Raw genomic sequence first — 20,339 nt, forward strand, 5'->3', positions numbered from 1 at the left:
GTGTAACTGACTATATCGCCCACTGCCTTTGGTCAAAAACACTGGCATCCAGCTGCGACAAATATTGCTTATGCACCAAAAGCGGCATGGATATTCACAAGGTGCCCAAGCCAAAGATTATAAGTGTTCACTTGCACCCACCATTTAAATTACTTTGTAGTTCATGATAAAACCCTTAATCACTGACCTAATAAAAAACTGCTAACAATAAATTCTTAAAATTTTCACTATGAAGACGGCAGGTACAATTTCCAGAGAGCTGCCTTTAACATACCATTCAAGTCATACCCTCTTCTAAAATCACAAACCTGTCCATTCCTTTGCAGCATTTATTATTACACATTCACTTTATAGCGATTAGTTATAGGCCACTTCAATGATGAATTAACAGTAAAAATTAAAAAAAATAATCAAATAAAAATTAATAAATGAAAGCACTTAAAGTTAAATTAAAACGCATTTGATGGATGAAACAAAAGTTAAGCTTAAATGATGGGACTTAAACAAAATCAAACAAACAAGGTCATAATCAAAAAAAATTATATATTTTTCTTATAAGATGTTAACACAAGTCTGGTATATCTGTGTACAACTTTGTTACTACTTCTTGACAAGGTCATTGCATACCGGGAGCACTTTGACTAACATATAAATATTTTTTACAACACATTTCATGGAATAGAACTCCATCACATTCCAAGCAATATTCTTTAAAAGAAATGAATTGACATTGCCTGGCCACATAGCAAGCGAAGTTGTTACAGAAGCCTAAACCTGTGCACATAAGCCCTGCACCGAAGTACATAGCCAAATTCAATCATAACCAGGTTAAATTGTTCACCAATCATAAGACCAATGTATTAATGGATTTACCTTTCTTCCAAAATAACTCTTTACAGCATGTTCTCCACGAGAAAACATTAATATCATGAATTCAGTGATTTATGTATGATAGCACTGCTAATGAAATGCTTAGAAACAACATTGTAAAAAATGTATTTGACACCAAATCCAAAAGTATGAGAACCAACCACTTTACATATTGTAAGACTCCACCTTTAAATACTTTACATCTTTCAGCATCAAATACCATTCATGTAGATGTGTGATTTGCTCATCAAGTGTAGAGACATTCCTTCTACTCACATTGCTCTGAGTTTGGCAGTGCACAACCAGACATAAGTGCTATTCCAGCATTTAAAACTTATATAATTAAAAAATGATGCAATTGCTTGAACTTGCTAATCCATTTGTTTCAAAGAGCACCAAGACAAATGATCCACCGACTCATGAAAAGAACCATTAAAAACACATGCACTTCGCATCTACAAAGAGTGAGAATAAATCACACATCTTTTACAATACGGGGGTGCATCTTCGTCAGAGACATCAGAAAGACACGAGGACTCACTATGCCTACGCAATTTCCCCCAAAACTGAGTGTGCAGGGGGTACGGGAGGAGATGTGTGTTTTCAAATCCCCGCAAGATCGGCAAAAGTTTGATCCATCTCATCAGCCATAGCCTTGAATCTCTCCTTCTCGTGAATTAAATCGTCTGCAAAAGGGGAGGAGAACAAGCAAGTTAAACCGTCAATGGAATTAGCCACAAACACACGAGACTGTTCCCAAAAGTGAGCCGAAGGAATATATAGTTTTTTTTTATGAGGTGTACATTATAACCCTAGGTGTAAATGTTGTAGTGACATCACTATTGTACTTCCCATACTATTCATTTCCCCAATAGGAATATTATTTACTTTTTTGAAATGTATAATGAAAGGAGTTTATGATGGCAGGTGAGTTTACCGGATAGTTTTTTTTGGAAGGAGATGATGTAAAAGAAAGAAAAATGAACAAAAAAAAAAGCTACAAAATATAATGCAAGAAGTGAGTGCTCTAAAAAAAATGGACAAAAGAAAGCGAAAAAGGTGTCTGTGTACAAAGAGAGTCCCAGACAATATGGGACGAATTTATTTGATGCCGCGGCAACTTCAATAGCCAGTGAGCTCGGAGAACGTATGGTCCAAGTCATCACAGATGTACTTGTATTTCTCCTTCTCATGAACCAATTCATCTGCAAAGACAATAAACAATAGTAAGAATCTTGTACCTTGCGAAAAAAAACATCTAGTCACGGGAGGAAATTTTTCTAGTAATTGTTAAATCTTTAGTCAAAAGCTTTAGTGGGCTTCATACGGTGAAAGCCACACATCAGTGGTGCATGATTCACGATTGTTTTGGATATTATGAGGGAAAAGCAAAGCAGAAAAGTTTTCAAAGGAAATGAGAAATTTGGCTCACAAGGCAGAAAACAAAAAAAAAACTCAAGTAAGCCACATGGCATTCATTTTTTTCTCATTTAAGTATGTACATTGCAAAAAAAAATATTTAAAAAAAACAAAACAATAGCAAAGAGGTTAAAGGAAGACGGGAATTTTATTTGGACAGCCGCATTGGCAATTTTTTTTCTGCAGCTTGTCTTAGCTTTCAGCAGTGCAGGTTAGGCAGAGAGTAAAGCAGCAAGAGGCAGAAGATAATGGCGTTGGCAGCATCAACGTTCATAGTAGTGGGTAGTGTGTAAGTGCAGTAGTGATGGCACAGACGGCTCTTTTTGTTTTGTTTTAGAAGCCCCACAATTCTGTCAAGGCAAGGTCCACGTCGTCACCAATAACCCTGTATCTTTCTCTCTCAGCGATCAGCTCATCTGGAAGGAATAAAGCACGTGGACACGACAGAGAGAAAGAGAGAAGAGAGAAAAGTGTTAGAGGCCGCACACAGGATTGGAAACCACCTTCACAAAGGGCCACTCAAGTTTCTTTGGACCCAATTGACAAGATGGAGGAAGTGACCCCAAGTTTTTACTTGATTTACATATTTACAAAATGGGCAGAGACTGACTAAGCTTTGAGACATGCAAATATAATTCCAAAACTTGTAATGGCATGCTCTATGGCAAAACTAAAAACATCAATTAAAATCCAAGAATGGTATGTACTTCATTAACCCCTTAACTGCATATATTCAGTAAGGCTAGAAGCTTGATTAACTTTCTTTTGCAAATCAGATATGTTATAAGCATTTTAGATTGATTAGTATAACTCTTGGTTAAAAATAAATTTAATGAAACTCTTCCTTTTTTATACAATGGCAGCAGATAACGGGTTAAGAGCTCTAACTTGATAAGCTTTCACAAAATTCATGCACATTTTCTGATGTAGTAAAAATTAACGTTTGCTCTTGACTACAGTGAAAAATAACAACTAATAAAGCCATGAAAGAATGCTTCTGTTTTCTATTCTACCCCTCCTGTCTCAAATTTGTAATGCATCAAATTTTTATTCTTGCTTCACTTTAACTGTTATTCACATTTCCACTTAAAATGGCAATAATTTCACAGACTACAAAATTTCCTCTAAACAGGCGGAGGAAACTAATCCAAAATCCAAACATTTTTGAGACAAGAGGGGGCAATACCAAGGTATGCATTCAGCAATTTAAAAATATTCCATAGAGAAATAATTTTTAACCAATCACAGCCTGACAAAGTGAAATACCACTATAAAAAAATAGTAAACTCATACATTTGTAAAAGAAAATAATTTGCATTTACTATGAAAACATATATAAAATTTTTAATGCACATTAATGAATACACAAGCAAAGAGTTATTACTTTCAACAGCATTTCACTAGGCATTTCATTTTAACTGAAGAAATAACTTACTGTGGCTTTACAGATAAAAGCACCTTACCATACATTTTTTTATTTCACAGTGACATACTTTAACATATGAGCCAATATAAAATGATCATACAAAGGTTGACAGCAGTTTAGTGACACTACAATCAACAATAGCATTAGGTTTGTCAAAAATATGTCTATGTACCAATTTCCTATTTTCATAGCAATTGAATTAATAAACCCAAATTATAAATACTTGAAAAATTGATGAATTGAAACGTACAAGAATGGAATGATGCCCACGGAACAATAAGTTCCGTTCTTAAAACACTAATATAAATATTTGATTTTATTTCTTTGAAATCATGATTGCACTCACAAAATTTTTGACAATCCCAGGTGAGGCTGCATGCATAATTTTATGCAGTAAAATAAAAAAAAATACATAAACAATTTTTTGTGAAATTAGAATCATGAGAGGGAACATTAAATCATCAAACAAACATAATAAAACCTAAGCAACTAATCTAATACAAACAGAGGATGGACGATGGAATTTTTTTTAAGATTGATCAGAATCTTATTGACAAAATTGATGATTAACATCCCACCCAAAACATTTTCAAATGAATTCAGCCAAATGATCAAATTTCATTGCCTTCAACGGCTGTGGGGTAACAAAATTGAAACTTTTCCATCCTCCTCACACCATGCTTTTTAAATCATTACTCAACACACATCTCTTGGCTATGGAGAACAATCATAACAAAAAAAGCATCATTCATTTGAGTTGTCAGAAATTCAACAACCTATTAGCACTCTGCTACAATATATATATTTATAATCATTTAGTATCCCTTGTTCAAGGCCACAGAACAGAAATCATTTAAAACTTGTGCAATGCTTCACAACAATGACACAAAAGTGAAGTAGAAAGTGGGGCACAAAAAAAAATAGGCCCGAAGACGTTACCCAGATGAGGAACTTCGAGGCCAATTTAATGGATGCAAATGTATTGTAGCAGGAGGGGGGCGGGGGCTTTATTATTCCAGAGACCTTCTTGTTTGCAACAGCCACCTATTCAGGGGTCTGAGGGGGCCTGGAGGAGGAAGGAGGTGGTACAGAAGTGAGGCCTGAAGGGGGCCCTGGGGAGTTAAATGCATCAAACCTGGGGATCTCACACGCCACCCACTCCTTTCAACATGCACAGGCGGATTACATATTTTGAATGTCATGCAAGGTGGCTTCCATCTCCTCCTGCAGCAATTTATTCTTTTCTTTCTCTGCGAGAAGATCATCTGTAAAATGGAGGTTTATGGATGCTGTGAAAAGACATTTCTTACAAGAGATGAGGGATAAAAGCCTCAAGCAAGATTCTGAACCAAAGAAATCTGAAAGGGACTTGAACTTACAACTGGCAAATGGATCGAGAAAAAAAAAAAAAAAACGAGATTAACACAAAATTCTATGAATTCTAACACACACACACACACAGACTAATAATTCGTGGATTCAAAAAATTTTGGTTAGGTAGGAGATAGCCAAAAATGTATTGCTACTTCTAGCGCTGCAATGCCACTGTTTTAATTCAAGTCCCAAAGTGAGGTGAGAAAATCACCAAGAGGTAGGTGCATTCGAAATGCTTGCCAAGAAATGAAGCTGGTAAAGGGCAAAGAAACTAACGAACCCAAGATTGACCTTTGCAACGTATGTGCATCTAAATCACCATCTATAATTCACATTTGAAATTAAACTACAGAGCGAATATGTGAAAAAAAAAGCTTTTAAAATATTTGACACTTGCTTCAGGCTTAAAAAAAAATATCCAGCATGCAAGAGTGAATACACAGTTAACTCAAAATAATTAAACAGTTAAATCACAGAGATCAGTTACACACCTATATCAACATTCAAAAAGTACATCACTAGTATTAAAACTTGAAATTTATCAAAAAATCATGATAATTGTAAGGTTACACAATTTTAGTGGGAACAAAATGAAAAGAATCAAAAACAATCGGCATAAAAATAAAATATTTTAAAGGTTCTACAAAAAATACGATGCATGCATGATTCAACAAAAAATCAAATTATAAAACCAATATTAGCATAGGTGAAACTAGCGGTTAAAATTACTCACACTTTGATACATTGGCTCATGTTGACATAAACCAATTGATGAAAACTCAATTTACTTACAAAACTGTACGAACGAATGAATTAACCTCCAGCTGCTTATGAAAATAAAGAGCTTACACATACTGGATACAACCACTTATTAAAAATATGGCAAAAAACTTTGAAATTTTATGCCATTCAAGTACTACAAAGTGCTACATAATGTACTTTAAATAAAGAGGGAATGCCAATCGATGTTGGCATTTCCCTACTAATTTAGAAATGAATTTAAAGAGAGACTTTACGACTGCCATACCTTCAAGCCTGTCAACTTCCTTCTGGAGTTTCTGGACTGATCTTTCAGCAAATTCAGCACGGGCTTCAGCCTGAAATGCCAGGGCGCATGATTAGAATACAAGACTTTCACATCCCTTACACAAGTATTATTTCAGACTTCGGGTGACTTTAGCTCTTTTAAGGTATTCTATTTAACATTACAGATGCCAAAATTGAGGCATTGAGCCTTAAACAACTTTTTCGATATCATTCAAAAATTACCACTTATCTCATATATTAATTTAACTCTAAACATGGATTGGCTCATTAAATGGCAAGGATAGCCACTATCAAAATTTAACATTAACTATAACATGGCAAGAAATTTTGATGCTTTTAACTGGAATACTATTAATGTAAAATGAAGGTTTAAAAATATGTATAATCCAATGACACCAATAACATTCTGTCTTGAGAGAAAGATTTTTAAAATCCAAATTAAAATTCAATAACATGATCTGTTGCTCTAATAATACTTTCACCTGCATTGAAAATTTTTTCTAGACAATGCCCAAAAGTTTAAAGAGCTAAGGTCACATTCACCGTTTGTTGCAGCAAAAACCAAGCATGAAATATTAAATTAATTTCTTGGATGGTTTTTAGGAAAATTATGAATACAGCAGACTGACAAATTATTGACAGACTTTAGTTACGTAAATATTTCAAAGCTAACCTCAAACTAAATTTATAAATGGTTACCACACATATACGGCACTTATCAAACCAATGACAAAGCTTTTCAATGCCTAATGAATAAAATTGTGCCTCCAGTGAACGAAAGTACCATTGACACCAGGACGACACTGCTGCATATCCACAAGACCTGGCTACTTCCAATTGGGATGCTTTAGAGTCTAAAATTTAGACAACCATATTCTCACGATTATCTGGACCCAAACAATTTCCACTGCTGTTCAACAAGTAAACATTGTTTGGAATACAGTACTTTGAAATTTACATTTGACAAGTTGAGAACAGCAGGAATGAAGTGGAGACATTCACTCGCAGCAGAATTTTATTCATTGGGACATGATAAGCTTGATACAAGGCAAAATAAAGCCTGAATACGAGAAATAACTACTATATCGACCTGAATGTAGTGCTCCCTTTTTCTCAGCATTTCCAGGGACAAAGTAATGGATGCAACTTAATTCAAATACAAAGGACATAGTTTTCCAAAACTGAATCTTCATATATTAGAAGGGACTTTCAGCAAAGAAAGTGTATAAATGCAGTATATGGTATCCTCAGCAAGATTAAATGATTAAAAATCTGTTAACTCCGTTTCTTGGATGCATAAATTTTTGAAAACCCCACTAATTAAGCAAATTTTACAGATAATTTTTCAGAAATAAATTGTATTTTCTTCACCTTTCTCCCCAAGTTCCAGGATTTCCACAAAATCCAATTAAAAATTTAACTAAAGATTCAATATTACAGTTTAGTAACAGCAACATGGGTATTGAGGATACAATTTATTTTTGAATGAAAGTTTTAAAAATTAAGTCGAAAGCCTACAAAGAAACAAATAAACCACAGCAAGAAATTAATAGATGGGTTGAGCACAGAATATTTTCCACTAAAGAAGCCGAGTAATGTCTTGGCAAAGCAACCAAAAATCCCTCCCCTTGAAAACACTTGACTACAAATAGCTTGCAATATAATTAAATAAATTCCGGCAATAAATCAAGTCCTTATGAATTAATTTATAGGAAAATTTCTCAATGCTTAGTTATATCACCAACTTTAATCCCCACGAGATAAGATACCATATTCTTTTACATTGCCTTAATAGCACCAGAAAAAATAGCCATTAAGCACTTACAAAGCAAAGTGTACAAAATGCAAAGCAGTTTCTGGCACTCCCATTATGAATGAGCTTCACACACTTACAAACATTAAAAGGCACAAACTTAATAACAGGAGCACAAAACCATACTTTGTGAGGAAGAATTCATGAATAACTCATTTGTTGAACTTTTACCAAACTTCACAGTCACACCATGAGATGTATTATTTTAAATGTGTGTTTTCAATGAGAAAATTTATCTGTAAAACTTCTGAATTTCTATCAATCATACTAAACAAGGAGAAAAACTGAGAATGTTCTTTTCATACTGATTAAATGTTCTAAAATTGAAAGAGAGGGATAAAACAAACAAATACGAGATGTCATATGAGGCAGGTATATCTTATGCACTCATCGAGGAGGACCAAGTGAATTCTTTTTTTATTAGCATGCAGGTATTATGTAACATGGAAAAATTTTCCTAAATGGCCACCATATGTCTTTGGAAAATAAATAAATGACAGCCATGTAGAATGAAGAGCACCCAATCTTCAAGCCTGACTGAAAAACTAGTAACTGAAGTTTCCCGTGAAAAGACATTTCACTATGTCCCGAAGCAATTACTGCCCACAATCCCAATGAATTCTTATTTGATTAATAGGCAGTTAAAATTTAACGTGACAAATTTTTCCTCATAGGCCACCACACGTCTTTTGAAACTACATAAATTACAGCTGTGTAGACTGAGGAGTACCCAACCTTCAAGCCTGTCTGAGGAACTAGCAACTGAATTGTCCCGTGAAAAGACATTTCACCAAGTCTTCAAACAACCACTGCCTTTCAAATATTATGACCATGCAAAACACACATTTGAAGTACCTTTACTTACATTAGAGAGTTTATCAATAAGCTTAGTAATTTGGTCCTCACAGTGCTCATTTGTGGCAGTGGCCTGTTTGTCATGAAACAACAAACAACACACATTAATGCATGCAGCAGGGGTGGTGAAGAGGTATCGGGATGGGAAATTAACTCATACAAGACATCGCAGTGACGGCACATGTAGGTATCAGGTGTTCCATATCTCCCCCGTTCCGCTCAGACCGACTAATTCACTCGCACAACTCGTCACATGTACAGTGGCGCATGAGGGTCAGACCTTAGAAACTGAATAGCAGATAATTGGAAGCAGGGGTACAGAGACAGGTAAAAGAAGATCATTCATACCAACTAGCCATATTCCCTGGTCAGCTCAAGCAGTAACTTAAAAAGAAACAGGAAAAAAAATGCTAAGCTGGAGGAGTCCCTTCGCTAACAGTACTTTTGCTCACCAACCGAGACAAGTGTAACACGCTATGCTTCAATGCAGTAGACCGAATGAAAAACAATTGTTTATTTTGAGACAGTGCACCTTATCCTAACCCAACTTAGAAACACCACGTCCAATAAATAAGCAGACTGAATATCGCACTTCATTGAAATTCTTACCCTAAATGTTGACATAAAACAAATAAACATCCCCCGTTGAAATTTACAGCATAAATCTGTTGCCATTCTAACTTTACACACTAATGATGACCGATGGCTACAGAGCACCTCATTATTTAGTCCCACACTAAGTATGAACCACTGTTTTGTTCTAGAAAATTAAAAAAAATATATTTTGAAGTAAGAAAGATTTTTAGAATCTTGAAGTCTGGAAACTAGAAATTTCTGAGTAATTATCAGCCACTGAAGTAAAATCTCGGCTGTAATAACCCCCTGAAGATACCTTACTCTGCAGCTAAAACACAAGGGAACTAGCCCAAACCCTCCCATTTAATGATTCAGTAAAGTTCAGAGAAGAAGCACTGTCTCAGGGATTCAAGTAAACATGTCAAAACGTGAAGAGACAATCCAATAGCTCTATGGTATGAACAACGGCCATGATAAAACCTGAGATAAGATACAACTACTTTGTACATCACATATCAGCCCCAACAGAGCAACAAGTCACACATTGATGAAAGCGTTTCATATATAAATTTAGAAGTGTGAATGTACCATGATGAAGTGGACGTATAGTCCTGATTTTCTCACACAAGACAAGGAAATGAATGTTTTAAAAACCTTTTTTCGGTAATGTGAACTGTTTACAAAGAGCACTTGTCCAAGCATTTGAGCAACCAGATGAAAGTGTAAGCTCGAAATATGTTTGCCTCCTGCCCCTAGACGCCCTCATGTATGACCCAAATTACCTCTTTCAGCCGAGAGTTCAGAGATTTGATCTGCTCGTCGAATGTCTCCTCCCTCAGTGTCGCCTACATAACCGGTAGGACAGGGATAGGTGGAACGAGGGAAAGAAAAAAACAAAAAAATCACACACACGCTCACACACACTATATATAAAGAGGTGCATGCACTGAGGCGACGATACCTCCTTTAGCCTCGTGGTGATATTCTTGATCTGTGTCTTGTACTCCTCCTCACGCTGGTTGGCCTGAGAGATTGAGAAAAATATAAGTTATTATTTCTTGTTGGGCGACTCTTTGTGCTCCAGTCCAAAGCCAACACACTGGACTAAGGTTGTGCAAAGTGACTCCCAAAAACCAGGAGCTACTCCTCAGGATCTATAACTACAAAAGCTTCTGTTAATTGGGGAAAAAGTCAATGCAGTTGTTAGGGCATCAGGGATGACACAAGGGGCTGTGCAAAAACAATAAAGGACATGAATGACTAAAACTCTCCATGCATAATGAGGAATTACAAACTTCACATATCTATCAACATAAATCAAACTAAAGCAGTTACGAAAAATTAAAAAAAAAGCATAATGTAATGATGCATTCCTACTAAGAACATTCCACTAAAAAATTTAACATTTATAAGGTTTAGTGACATCTGAACTTCATCCGCTTTAAGAAGTAACTGAAATTAATTATGACAATTTTCAAAATAATGAAAAGGAAATGCCATAAATTAAAAAAAATAATTGCAACAGTATATTTTTGCATGCAAATACAAATAAAGATGACATGATCTATACCCTACTTAAATTGGAAATCATGACTAAATAATGCAATACAAGGCTGATTATAAGTGAAAGAATGTGATAATCTAATCTACTTTACAAATATCACAAAAGTTTAAAGCTAAAGCTTTACTGCTACCCAAACCTGTATCACACTGAAGCAACTGGTGATAGTGAAGTGATAATAGTGAAAAAGTCTAGTGACCCTCAATACTTTTGGTCTGATGACTCTGAATACGATCAGTATGCATTAACACTGTTTTTGATGCCCTGATGCAAAATCAGCCAAAAAAAATTTCAGGTCTACAACATGATAATGTAGCCTTTAAGAATGATTTCAAAGAATTATGACAGCCAAACAAAGAATACATAAGGGTAAGATAATGGCTACAATATTCAGACGGAGTATTGTCAGTTAATTGTAACCCCTTTGAAATAGGTAGTCAGCTGCATTCCTTTTTCATTCTTATTTTCGTCTGCTGAGAGGAAATAAGTATGATTTGCGAGCCTTATCTCAATGTTATTCCCCCATGAATTAATAATAGTAGACATTAATGTCTTTCTGCTATCCAATGCTTCACACAACGCTGCATATGATGTGTATTAAGAGCAATTCAAGAGTTCATAGTTACAATAGCCATCTTTATCGAGAGAAAATAAAGTTCTAACGATGTAGCAGGTTTGCCACCATTAATCAGAGTTCTCGGAAGTAGACCTTTCATGCTTCTACAACGGCAGGTACAAATTGGAGAAGAACAAATTTGAAGCTGCTTAATTGTTTCTAGCCATTGGTACTATTAGCAAAATGAACTATTAACATCTACCCTTACATTGGAGAAATAGCAATTTTTAGCATATTTTAAAAACAAATTCATATTTATTTTTTTTCATGGCAGACTTTGTGGCCATCAGCAAAAATAAAAAAAAAAATTAAGAGAGCCACTGTACTTCACCACTATGACAGAATCATTTGAAACCAATAGGAATCTAAGAGTTCCTATTTCTTCAAGAGCAATTTTCAAAATTCAAAGGCTTCAGTAAGAAAATAAAAAATTAGAAGCTTAGATTTATATTAAAGTAGTAATCAGAGTTAACAAAAATGGAAATTGACCTGCAATTTCTACAATTCATAGTTTAAAAACGTAATAGAAAAAACAAGTGAAATACTTTTTCCAATTCAGGTCCTACTACATTACTCCAGCAAGATAGTAATATGCAGTAAAATCTTTCCTAAACTAACCTTATATTATTGAATTGCCTTCAAAATTTGAAAACCCACTATGCCTATTTCACAGTTCTGAATGTTTCAGGCCTCAAGTATATAACTTCTAAAGAGTGGACTCTGCATACCAAATTAAGGATCGATATATCAAATAGTAGCTCTAAAGCATGGCCAGACAGCATGCAACGGAAAAGACCAAATCCTTCCAGGAGAACCATGCTGAGAATGACCTCCACTTAAACAACAGAAATTAAGTTTCTATTTTGCGCATAATGACCCCATTAACCTTGGCCCCAAAAATAATAATAATTACATAAGGTAACTGAAGAAAACGACTGACAAATAGGTGAAATAAAGCAATTATTCTCAACCTTACCACTAGGTTATGTCATAGACTGTTTCATTCAGTTTAATATAAAATTATATTGGTTGAAAATAACAGCTTTTGACTGTAAGAGGGAAGGATTCATAACAGCTTTCCAGCCAAAAAATAGCAACCATGTCATATGAAACAGCCCATCACAAGATACACAAGGTTAAAAATAATGAATTCAGTCTTAATGACCTTTAAAATGAATCACAATTTAATGAAAATCTTATTCAATGACATTGAAATTGAATAATTTTTCTGGTTATCTAGGACCATCATCGACAAAAAATACCATTATTCTGGCTGGGAAGCATTTCAATCAACAAAATCAAACTAGAAAAACTGCATGCTCCATCAAACTAAGCAAGAGGGAGAAACAATAAATGTGAAACAAAATTACAAAGAGAATTAATCGTCCAGTGCACATCAACTTGCAAACTGAACTACATACAACATTCAATGAGGATCACACTAGAAGATAACTAAATGTAAAGCAACACAACAGCCATTGTGGTAAGCTCAAAAACATAAGTTTTGAAGGAATTAAGGTGTTTAAAAAATGAGAATTAAGTTTCGGAGCTACAAGAAATAAGAAAATAATTATAGCAACTGCTCAGATAAAAAAACATGCCACACTATAAGACAGGAAAAAGATTTCTAATATTAACAGGCTAGAAGAGAACTATATTAAAACAGCAAAAACAAGGTTACAATGAAATTGCACAAGTCATAAACAATTCACAAATATAAAACAAGACACTGAAACATTTTGGAAATTGCAGAACATAATGATTGTTGCACATTTATCCTCTTTAACATCCGACTTAAATGAATGGCTTAAGCAAACATTATGCTTACATCACAACATTAAACCTCGCCAATGAAAATAATAGTATGCATACAGGATGAAATATGAAATTTACTGCTAATTTAATAACTTTAAAAGAACCAGATGAGCAAGCAAGAACTGTTTCAAGGACAGAAATATATGGTATTCTTTCCAGTTCACAAGCTGATATAGAATGCCCTCACATGATATTGTTAAATGGTGAAAAAAGCATCGATGTAACTATAATCATATGATATATCAACTTACGATGGATTAAGCATATAATGATCTGAGCTGATTTTGTGTGTGCCGTAAAAATGTCAAATTTTGCCGCTTTTGTTTCCACACACACTACAGGGCATCACTTATATATAATTCTTCTCCTTATTTATAAACAAAACGCATTAATTAACATAGCAGGTTTTTCATTTTCAGATTCTACATCTGGAAGATATGCAAATTTCAACATTCGATGGAATATGCTACACGATCAGTCCTTCAAAACAGATTAATTTTGTAAACCAAAATTCTATAAGGCTAGAATGACTTCAACACCTGTATGCACCATATCACTTAGCACAAGCAAATTTGCCAGCACAAATCATTGCATATTATGGAATACATTAATCGGGGCTTCATGGTATCAAATTCCACAAATATTAACAATGAAAGTAGATTTAATAAAAAGTTTCATCCGTGAAATCAGTCAAATAAGCTATCTTACTCATCCACACCTACCATATGTATGATTTCTTAATGACTAAATCAGTATGTTCTACAATTCCCATAGAAAATCAGAACTTGTAATGAAGTATATCATCATTTCATCATGTTTGGAAAGATCAAAATGAATATTAACTAAGACAAAAATTTGTATAAAAATGAAAACATTACATAAAAATTTAAAGCAATCATCTTCACTCATGAAGTTACAGTATCAAAAAATTTAAAAGAAAATTACTTCCAAATTTGAATGAAGCAATAACTGGGCAATCAAGTCATATCTTGAGACTTAAGGCCTTGATTTGAGTATTTTTATCTCTTGGAGGAGAAATATAATTAAAAGATAACAGAGCATTCAAAATACATTGAAAATATTGAGAGTCTCATTCGTACCTTCTCTTCTGACACTTCCAGGGACTTCAGGTTATTACCAACAACACGGAGCTCTTCCTCAAGTTCCACAATTTTGCTGCAAAAGAGAAATTATATTGTGTAAGGAAGATGCAGTATGAGTAAAATAAATTATTTATAATGCCTGCCCACAGAAGGGAGGCCATCTATTCTTTACTTTAACTTATGTGACTAAATCATGATAGGTAAAAAAGTTATAGTTAATGCTTTAACAAAAACAAAATTTTACGTGAAATTTATTTCATGTTTTACATGATACATTGAGCCCAATCTAGAGCTTTCAAGAGTGAAAATGCAATATTCTCCATCAAATTCACGCAATTAAAAAGGCATCAAAACAAAAGACTGAACCAAGTAATCAGAACTAAATTTGTTAACATTTCAGAAACAACATAGTCATGCAATAGTAACTAACTCAACCACTCTATGTGAGACTAGACACTAGTGAATATTAAGAAACATTAAATAATGTCTCCTCGCTACCAGTACGCAGGAGATTAGCTATACTGCAAAATGGCTGCATACTTACGACTCTCCATTGTCAGCCCTTTCCTCAGCACGTTCAAGGTCCTGTTCCATCATCACCAGTTTACGAGCAACCTTTGCAGCCATGCAAAATACACGTGCAAATTAGAGGTTTGTTTGGTGTCATGCAAAAATGTGTCTTAAGATTTAAAACAAAAACACAAAAATAAATAAAAAGGCAGCAACACTCTAAAATAAAAATAAATTAAATTCTCAGGGAAAACAACAAAAATGGCATGAACATGCAAGCTGTAACAGAAATACTACTGGAACTATTAGGTACATCCACGAAAAACTGTGAAACATAAGGGACAAAAAATAAAAGATGGATAACCTGCAATCTTTACCATTACAGCAACTCTTGAATTCTTTCATAAAAAATTGTCCAATTCAAGAGTGTTGAGCAAATTTTATAAGCCAGCACTATACTAAGTCCCTAGCTTCACTAAGTTCAAATATAACTTTGCTTTCCTCATACCACAAAAGGAATTGAGTTTGCCACCGAATCAAAAACAGCCATTAATGTCGGCCCACCCTTGAATTTTTTAACATTGAGAATCACCAAGTAATACCAGAAACAAACTACAATTTAATTTCCAGTCTGAATTCTTCTGAAAAGGTTACTTTTAATTGAAATCAAATTTGAGAAAAAATTGAATGACGAACATTCCATTTTCATTGAGGACGAACACCGCTAAGTGCTGATGAGAGATGGAGTAGCAACTATGTGAGGTAATTCAGGATGCTAAACCTCAAGGTAACTCTCCAGTATGAGGGTGAACTAGAGTAAAACCTGATTACATTTGTAATACTCCTGAAATTTCTATAAATGCTCAGCTACTCACTCTTATGAGCTCTCCCCAACCCTCATAAATACAGAGCAACACCCAGATGAAATAGATAATAATTCTTATTAAGAAGCCAAAATAATTTTTAGTAGAATTAAATACTAAATACCCTGATAAAAATATTTCAATTGGAAAACCCATGTAACACGTTCATTTTTAAATTACACTGCCAAATATTCCCTCAGCTTCAAGAAAATCACCCATGACAGGTCAAGCGATTAAATTTCCAGACCCAGATCTCATGAAAAACCCACCCAATCCAATTTAAACAAATTTTCAAGTATCAGAAATTAGCAAGATACCTCAAGGAAAACAATAACAAATACATCCCAATGATGGCTTTGTGAAAAGCCAATAGCAGCAATAAAGCAAGCACAAGCTGGCTGCTGACTTAAACATCATCAATAATTCTACAAAAAAATGTAGAACCCTCCAGAAAATATTCACATCTAGGATATGAGTCAATCTTGAAAGAAATAGCTGACAAGAACCAATGTCACTACAAGAGTTGCTGATGTTAATAATGATTGCAGTGGAAATTCTCACACATAATTCCAACTCAAAATTTTGAAGCACAGTCTAGCAATTTTTTCTTTCATTGAGGACATGATCATACTAATATTGTAACCATTAAAGATTTTCTCATTAAGTCTAAACAACTATTTACGGTACAAGTACCAAAGGATTTCTGATATTTCCCTACTTTCCAAAATTTCATAATCCCTTAAAATGGACAATTATAACCACAGTTCACTGCCAAAAGCTGGCAAGATGATTTTTTCCCAAAGCCAAGAGTACAGAAGAGAACAATTGGCAATGTGCCCAAACCTTCAGCAGATTAAACATGGAACTAAGAATTCAGAAGCCCAAGCTACAGAAAAAATTATCCACAATAATGTTGGCAGAGATAAGAGGATCTGACCACTGTAGATTTGAATTATTCCTACTCTCAAATTGAAGTAAAATTTTTTAAACTGCTCGCAAATTTGATTTAATCTGAAATATTTTCTCGTCAGATCAAAAATCTGAATTCCACATACTGAAATGATTAAATGAAAATCTGAAAATACATTCTAGAGACCAAAGCTATAGCAGTCACTTTGCTGAGGTTTACCTACACTCTGTCTGATATGATGCCCAATTCACTAACATGGTCTGAATAGTTGAATCGCCCACCCTACCCACCAGATTATTTCCTTTCTATGAGGAATCTCAAAAACACATTTAGCACCTAGTGGAATTTTCAAAATTACCAAACAAACCCCAACAAGACAATTTTAGCCCCACCTTTGAATTTTTCTCAACATAATAATCAACTAATACATAACTACTTATCTCTCAATGTGAAACAATGAACATGAGTTCCCCCAAAGCCAATTGTAAGATCAGCCGAACTCTCTTCTCCCCTTTCGGAGGAATCTACAAGGCTAATAATCTCAACTAGGTTGTGAATCAATCCATATAAGATTCTGGAAGTGGATTTTTGATATTCCAAACAGTGTTTCTTCTTCTGGTAATTACTGACAGCTGGGTGTAACTATTCGTTTGTCCATTAACTCTGTTAATTTTTTTTCTGTTGTTCTTAATACAATTAACCTCTCAATACACAACAAGTAATCATGCTGATCCCATCTAGACAACGGAAGTGTGTCTCCAGTGATCATCCAGTCAGTATAAAATCATTTAAGTCTCTAGAAAATGTAGCACTATAATCCATGTCATATCAAATGCTGTAACCATTTTCCATGTTTTCCACTAATTATCAAGCTCAAAGGCACTTGCTCTAAGAGGAATGACTAGTTTTGGATAGGCACAAAAAGGCCACTAGCTAGAAAAATATGGCTTCAACATCCCCCACCTGCAGTGCATACTGAAAAACGTTAAGGGGGAGGGGGGTGCAATATATTTCTTGAGCTACCATTACTTTTGTCAGAATGAGAAACAAATCGCATGCAAAGTTTGAGAAAGTTTCATTTAAGCTGATTTTACACGTATACAAGATAATACTATCTTATGATTAAGTTCAAATTGTGGTTCTGCAATGTTAGGCAATGCAGGTGGCCCCGCAAGGCGGAGTGCACACCCACTGCACCCCCCATATGTGTCTGCCACTGCCTCCATTCCTCAGCCTCGCACAGAGTAAATGTGAGGTATTCCATCTATACACAAGCTCCTTCAATTAGCGAATTCAATTTATGAGAAACATTTGTCCCATTAGTTAAGTAAGGTGAACTAACTCCCCCTCTATACATCAAGATCTTGAGAAACCTCATAGCATTTGTACTTGAGGAAAACAATATTTAGCATGATCAACCTCCTGTTTTACTCCAATTGTACTTCAAATAACTTTTTGAGTTGAAATAAACAAATAATAAACTTCAAGGTGTCATCAAGTGCATGTGAGTATATACTTGTAAACCAACATAGATATGAGACAAGCACTCTTTTGTGAACGCCATGCCTAAATCTGAGAGAGGGTCTTACGATTCACCACTCTCTGCACGCTCTTCTGCTCTCTCCAAGTCAGCTTCCACCATGGCCAATTTACGGGCAACCTGAAAGGCCATTCAAGTTATTGAAGGTGTAGGGGGGAAATAAACCTTCACCCCGCATCAGTGGGGCAATAACATAGAACTTTTTGCAAAAATTCCATCTCAAGTTCACTTTTATTTTGTGAATAAAATAACAATAATATTCACATTTACAACATTTATAACTTTGACAGTAGTAAATCATGATAAAAATTCAACAGCTATAACAAGTTTGTCAATACAAATATATTTCCACTTCTGGTCAAGAAGTAATGAGTGCAGAATTTGAATAAAAATACAAATGATTCATTGTTCTTAAGGAATTTCAATATTGTTATTTTCATCAATAAGGATTCGATGAAGCAACATGACAATTCTCAACAAAAATAAGATATAAAACTCCGTGCAAGTCAGTATATGTCCTTTCACCTTCAATTGGTGCATGCCATTAGTGACACATTAATAGTTTAATGGATGGGATTAGGTGAACGGAGAGTCAAGGGTGTGGCACATAAAATTAATGTCATAAACAGGTCTCAAAATTTTAATTGGAAAAAGACATTCCTCCTGCCTCCCACCAAAATTCAAACAATTATTGTTAGCAGCAAAACATTGCAGGGTAGTCTCACAACTCTCTCCCTGTAAGAGAGGATACTTTGTAGTTAGAAGGAGCCATGCAGCTACAAGCTACAATGGAACTTGATCACCGGAAGGAACAAACAGTAATGATAATTGTATCTCCCCACATTCCCAGGTGAAGTTCCATTATAACTTTAAAAGGAAGAAAGGTCAGCGGACCAACAATGATGAGAGGGAACTATGGCGCACAACTGTGCAGCAAACCACGCAAACACAATCAAATGCCAATGGACTATTAGCACAGATAAGGGCCACAGGAGGTCTCAACCCCAGCCATCGCAGGGCACACGGCCCATCACCTCATCATATTTTTTGTCGGCCTCCTCAGCAAGGAACCTGGCCTCCTTAAGCTGGTTCTCCAGTGCGTCCATGCGCTCCTCATCTGCCAAACTCCTGTTCTCAAGCACCTTGCGCATGCTGCAGAGGAGATAAATTTTTGTAACCTTACATTCATCTCCCGTGCCAAAACACACGACTCGCAATGTTTTCTTTTGCAAAGTCAGGCACCCACGTCTTCCACCACCATCACTCATATCTTGGACGGCTCAAACAATAAACAATAAATGTTTGCAACAAGTCCACAGTAGAAAATAAACTCTGCCTGCAACTTGAAGACAGCTGCCATTCCCTGTAATTCCTTTGTCAATTGACAAGACAAGAGCCAAGGTACACTCGGCAAATTCATACAATGGTTACACCTATGAAGAACTTAACAAGTGAAAAATGTCTTAACCTCACTGCCTCACAATCTTGCGAGGAGTGCGCTCACGGAGCTTCCCATCTGTCCCTTACCTCTTCATATTTTTTATCTGCCTCCTCAGCAATTAACTTAGCCTGAGCTAACTGACCCTCAAGAATTGCCACCCTGTCATCTTCCATATTTGTCCTGTTTTCCAGGGCCTTGCGTATCCTATAATGTGGATAGAATGTTTTTTCTTGACATGAAATTCCACCAATATCTGAACTCTAAAACTTGGGAATACACTTAACAAAGATTGGAAGAATAAGAGACAGTGGTGCTACATTCAAAATTTGACTGATGCAGTTAGTGCAGCATTTTTAGGAAAAAGGTCAATTGAGCAGGCTAAAACCACTTCTAAAAGGCAAAAATTAAGAGTACTAGTTGTGAATGATGATGCCTAAGACCTTCAATCAATTAGTTAGTAGGAAAGAGGGTGAAGCCTTATTGAAAAACGCTTCAAATTGACAAAGCAAAAAAGGTAATAAGATTAGAAAAAAATAACAAATCAAAGCAAACAAACACAGCAAGTAGATGCGGTGGTGGGGTGACACATTAAATGAAAGT

The 20,339-nt window shown here is 35.1% G+C and overlaps 1 protein-coding gene across 21 annotated transcripts in view; it reads right to left on the minus strand.

The window, feature by feature from the left end:
* Positions 1-523: 523 nt before the first annotated feature.
* Positions 524-20,339, minus strand: part of LOC124166959 (tropomyosin Per a 7.0102) — a 71,136-nt gene continuing 51,320 nt past the window's right edge. For 2 of the 21 annotated variants that reach the window (XM_046544694.1, XM_046544689.1), the window contains 6 exons: positions 19,826-19,943; positions 15,020-15,090; positions 14,473-14,548; positions 10,163-10,225; positions 6,117-6,186; positions 524-2,075 (listed from right to left, as the gene is read on the minus strand). In XM_046544694.1, the coding sequence (XP_046400650.1) occupies positions 1,993-2,075; positions 6,117-6,186; positions 10,163-10,225; positions 14,473-14,548; positions 15,020-15,090; positions 19,826-19,943 (481 nt within the window). In that variant the 3' untranslated portion in view covers positions 524-1,992. Of the gene's footprint in view, positions 2,076-2,160; positions 2,706-4,850; positions 4,981-6,116; positions 6,187-8,814; positions 8,878-10,162; positions 10,226-10,341; positions 10,405-14,472; positions 14,549-15,019; positions 15,091-18,347; positions 18,419-19,332; positions 19,451-19,825; positions 19,944-20,339 lie in introns of those variants that run through there. The other 19 variants (XM_046544690.1, XM_046544679.1, XM_046544682.1 and 16 more) reach the window with 15 other exon arrangements.

This window comes from Ischnura elegans, chromosome 10 (assembly GCF_921293095.1).
Source record: "Ischnura elegans chromosome 10, ioIscEleg1.1, whole genome shotgun sequence".
Taxonomy (NCBI): Eukaryota; Metazoa; Arthropoda; class Insecta; order Odonata; family Coenagrionidae; genus Ischnura; species Ischnura elegans.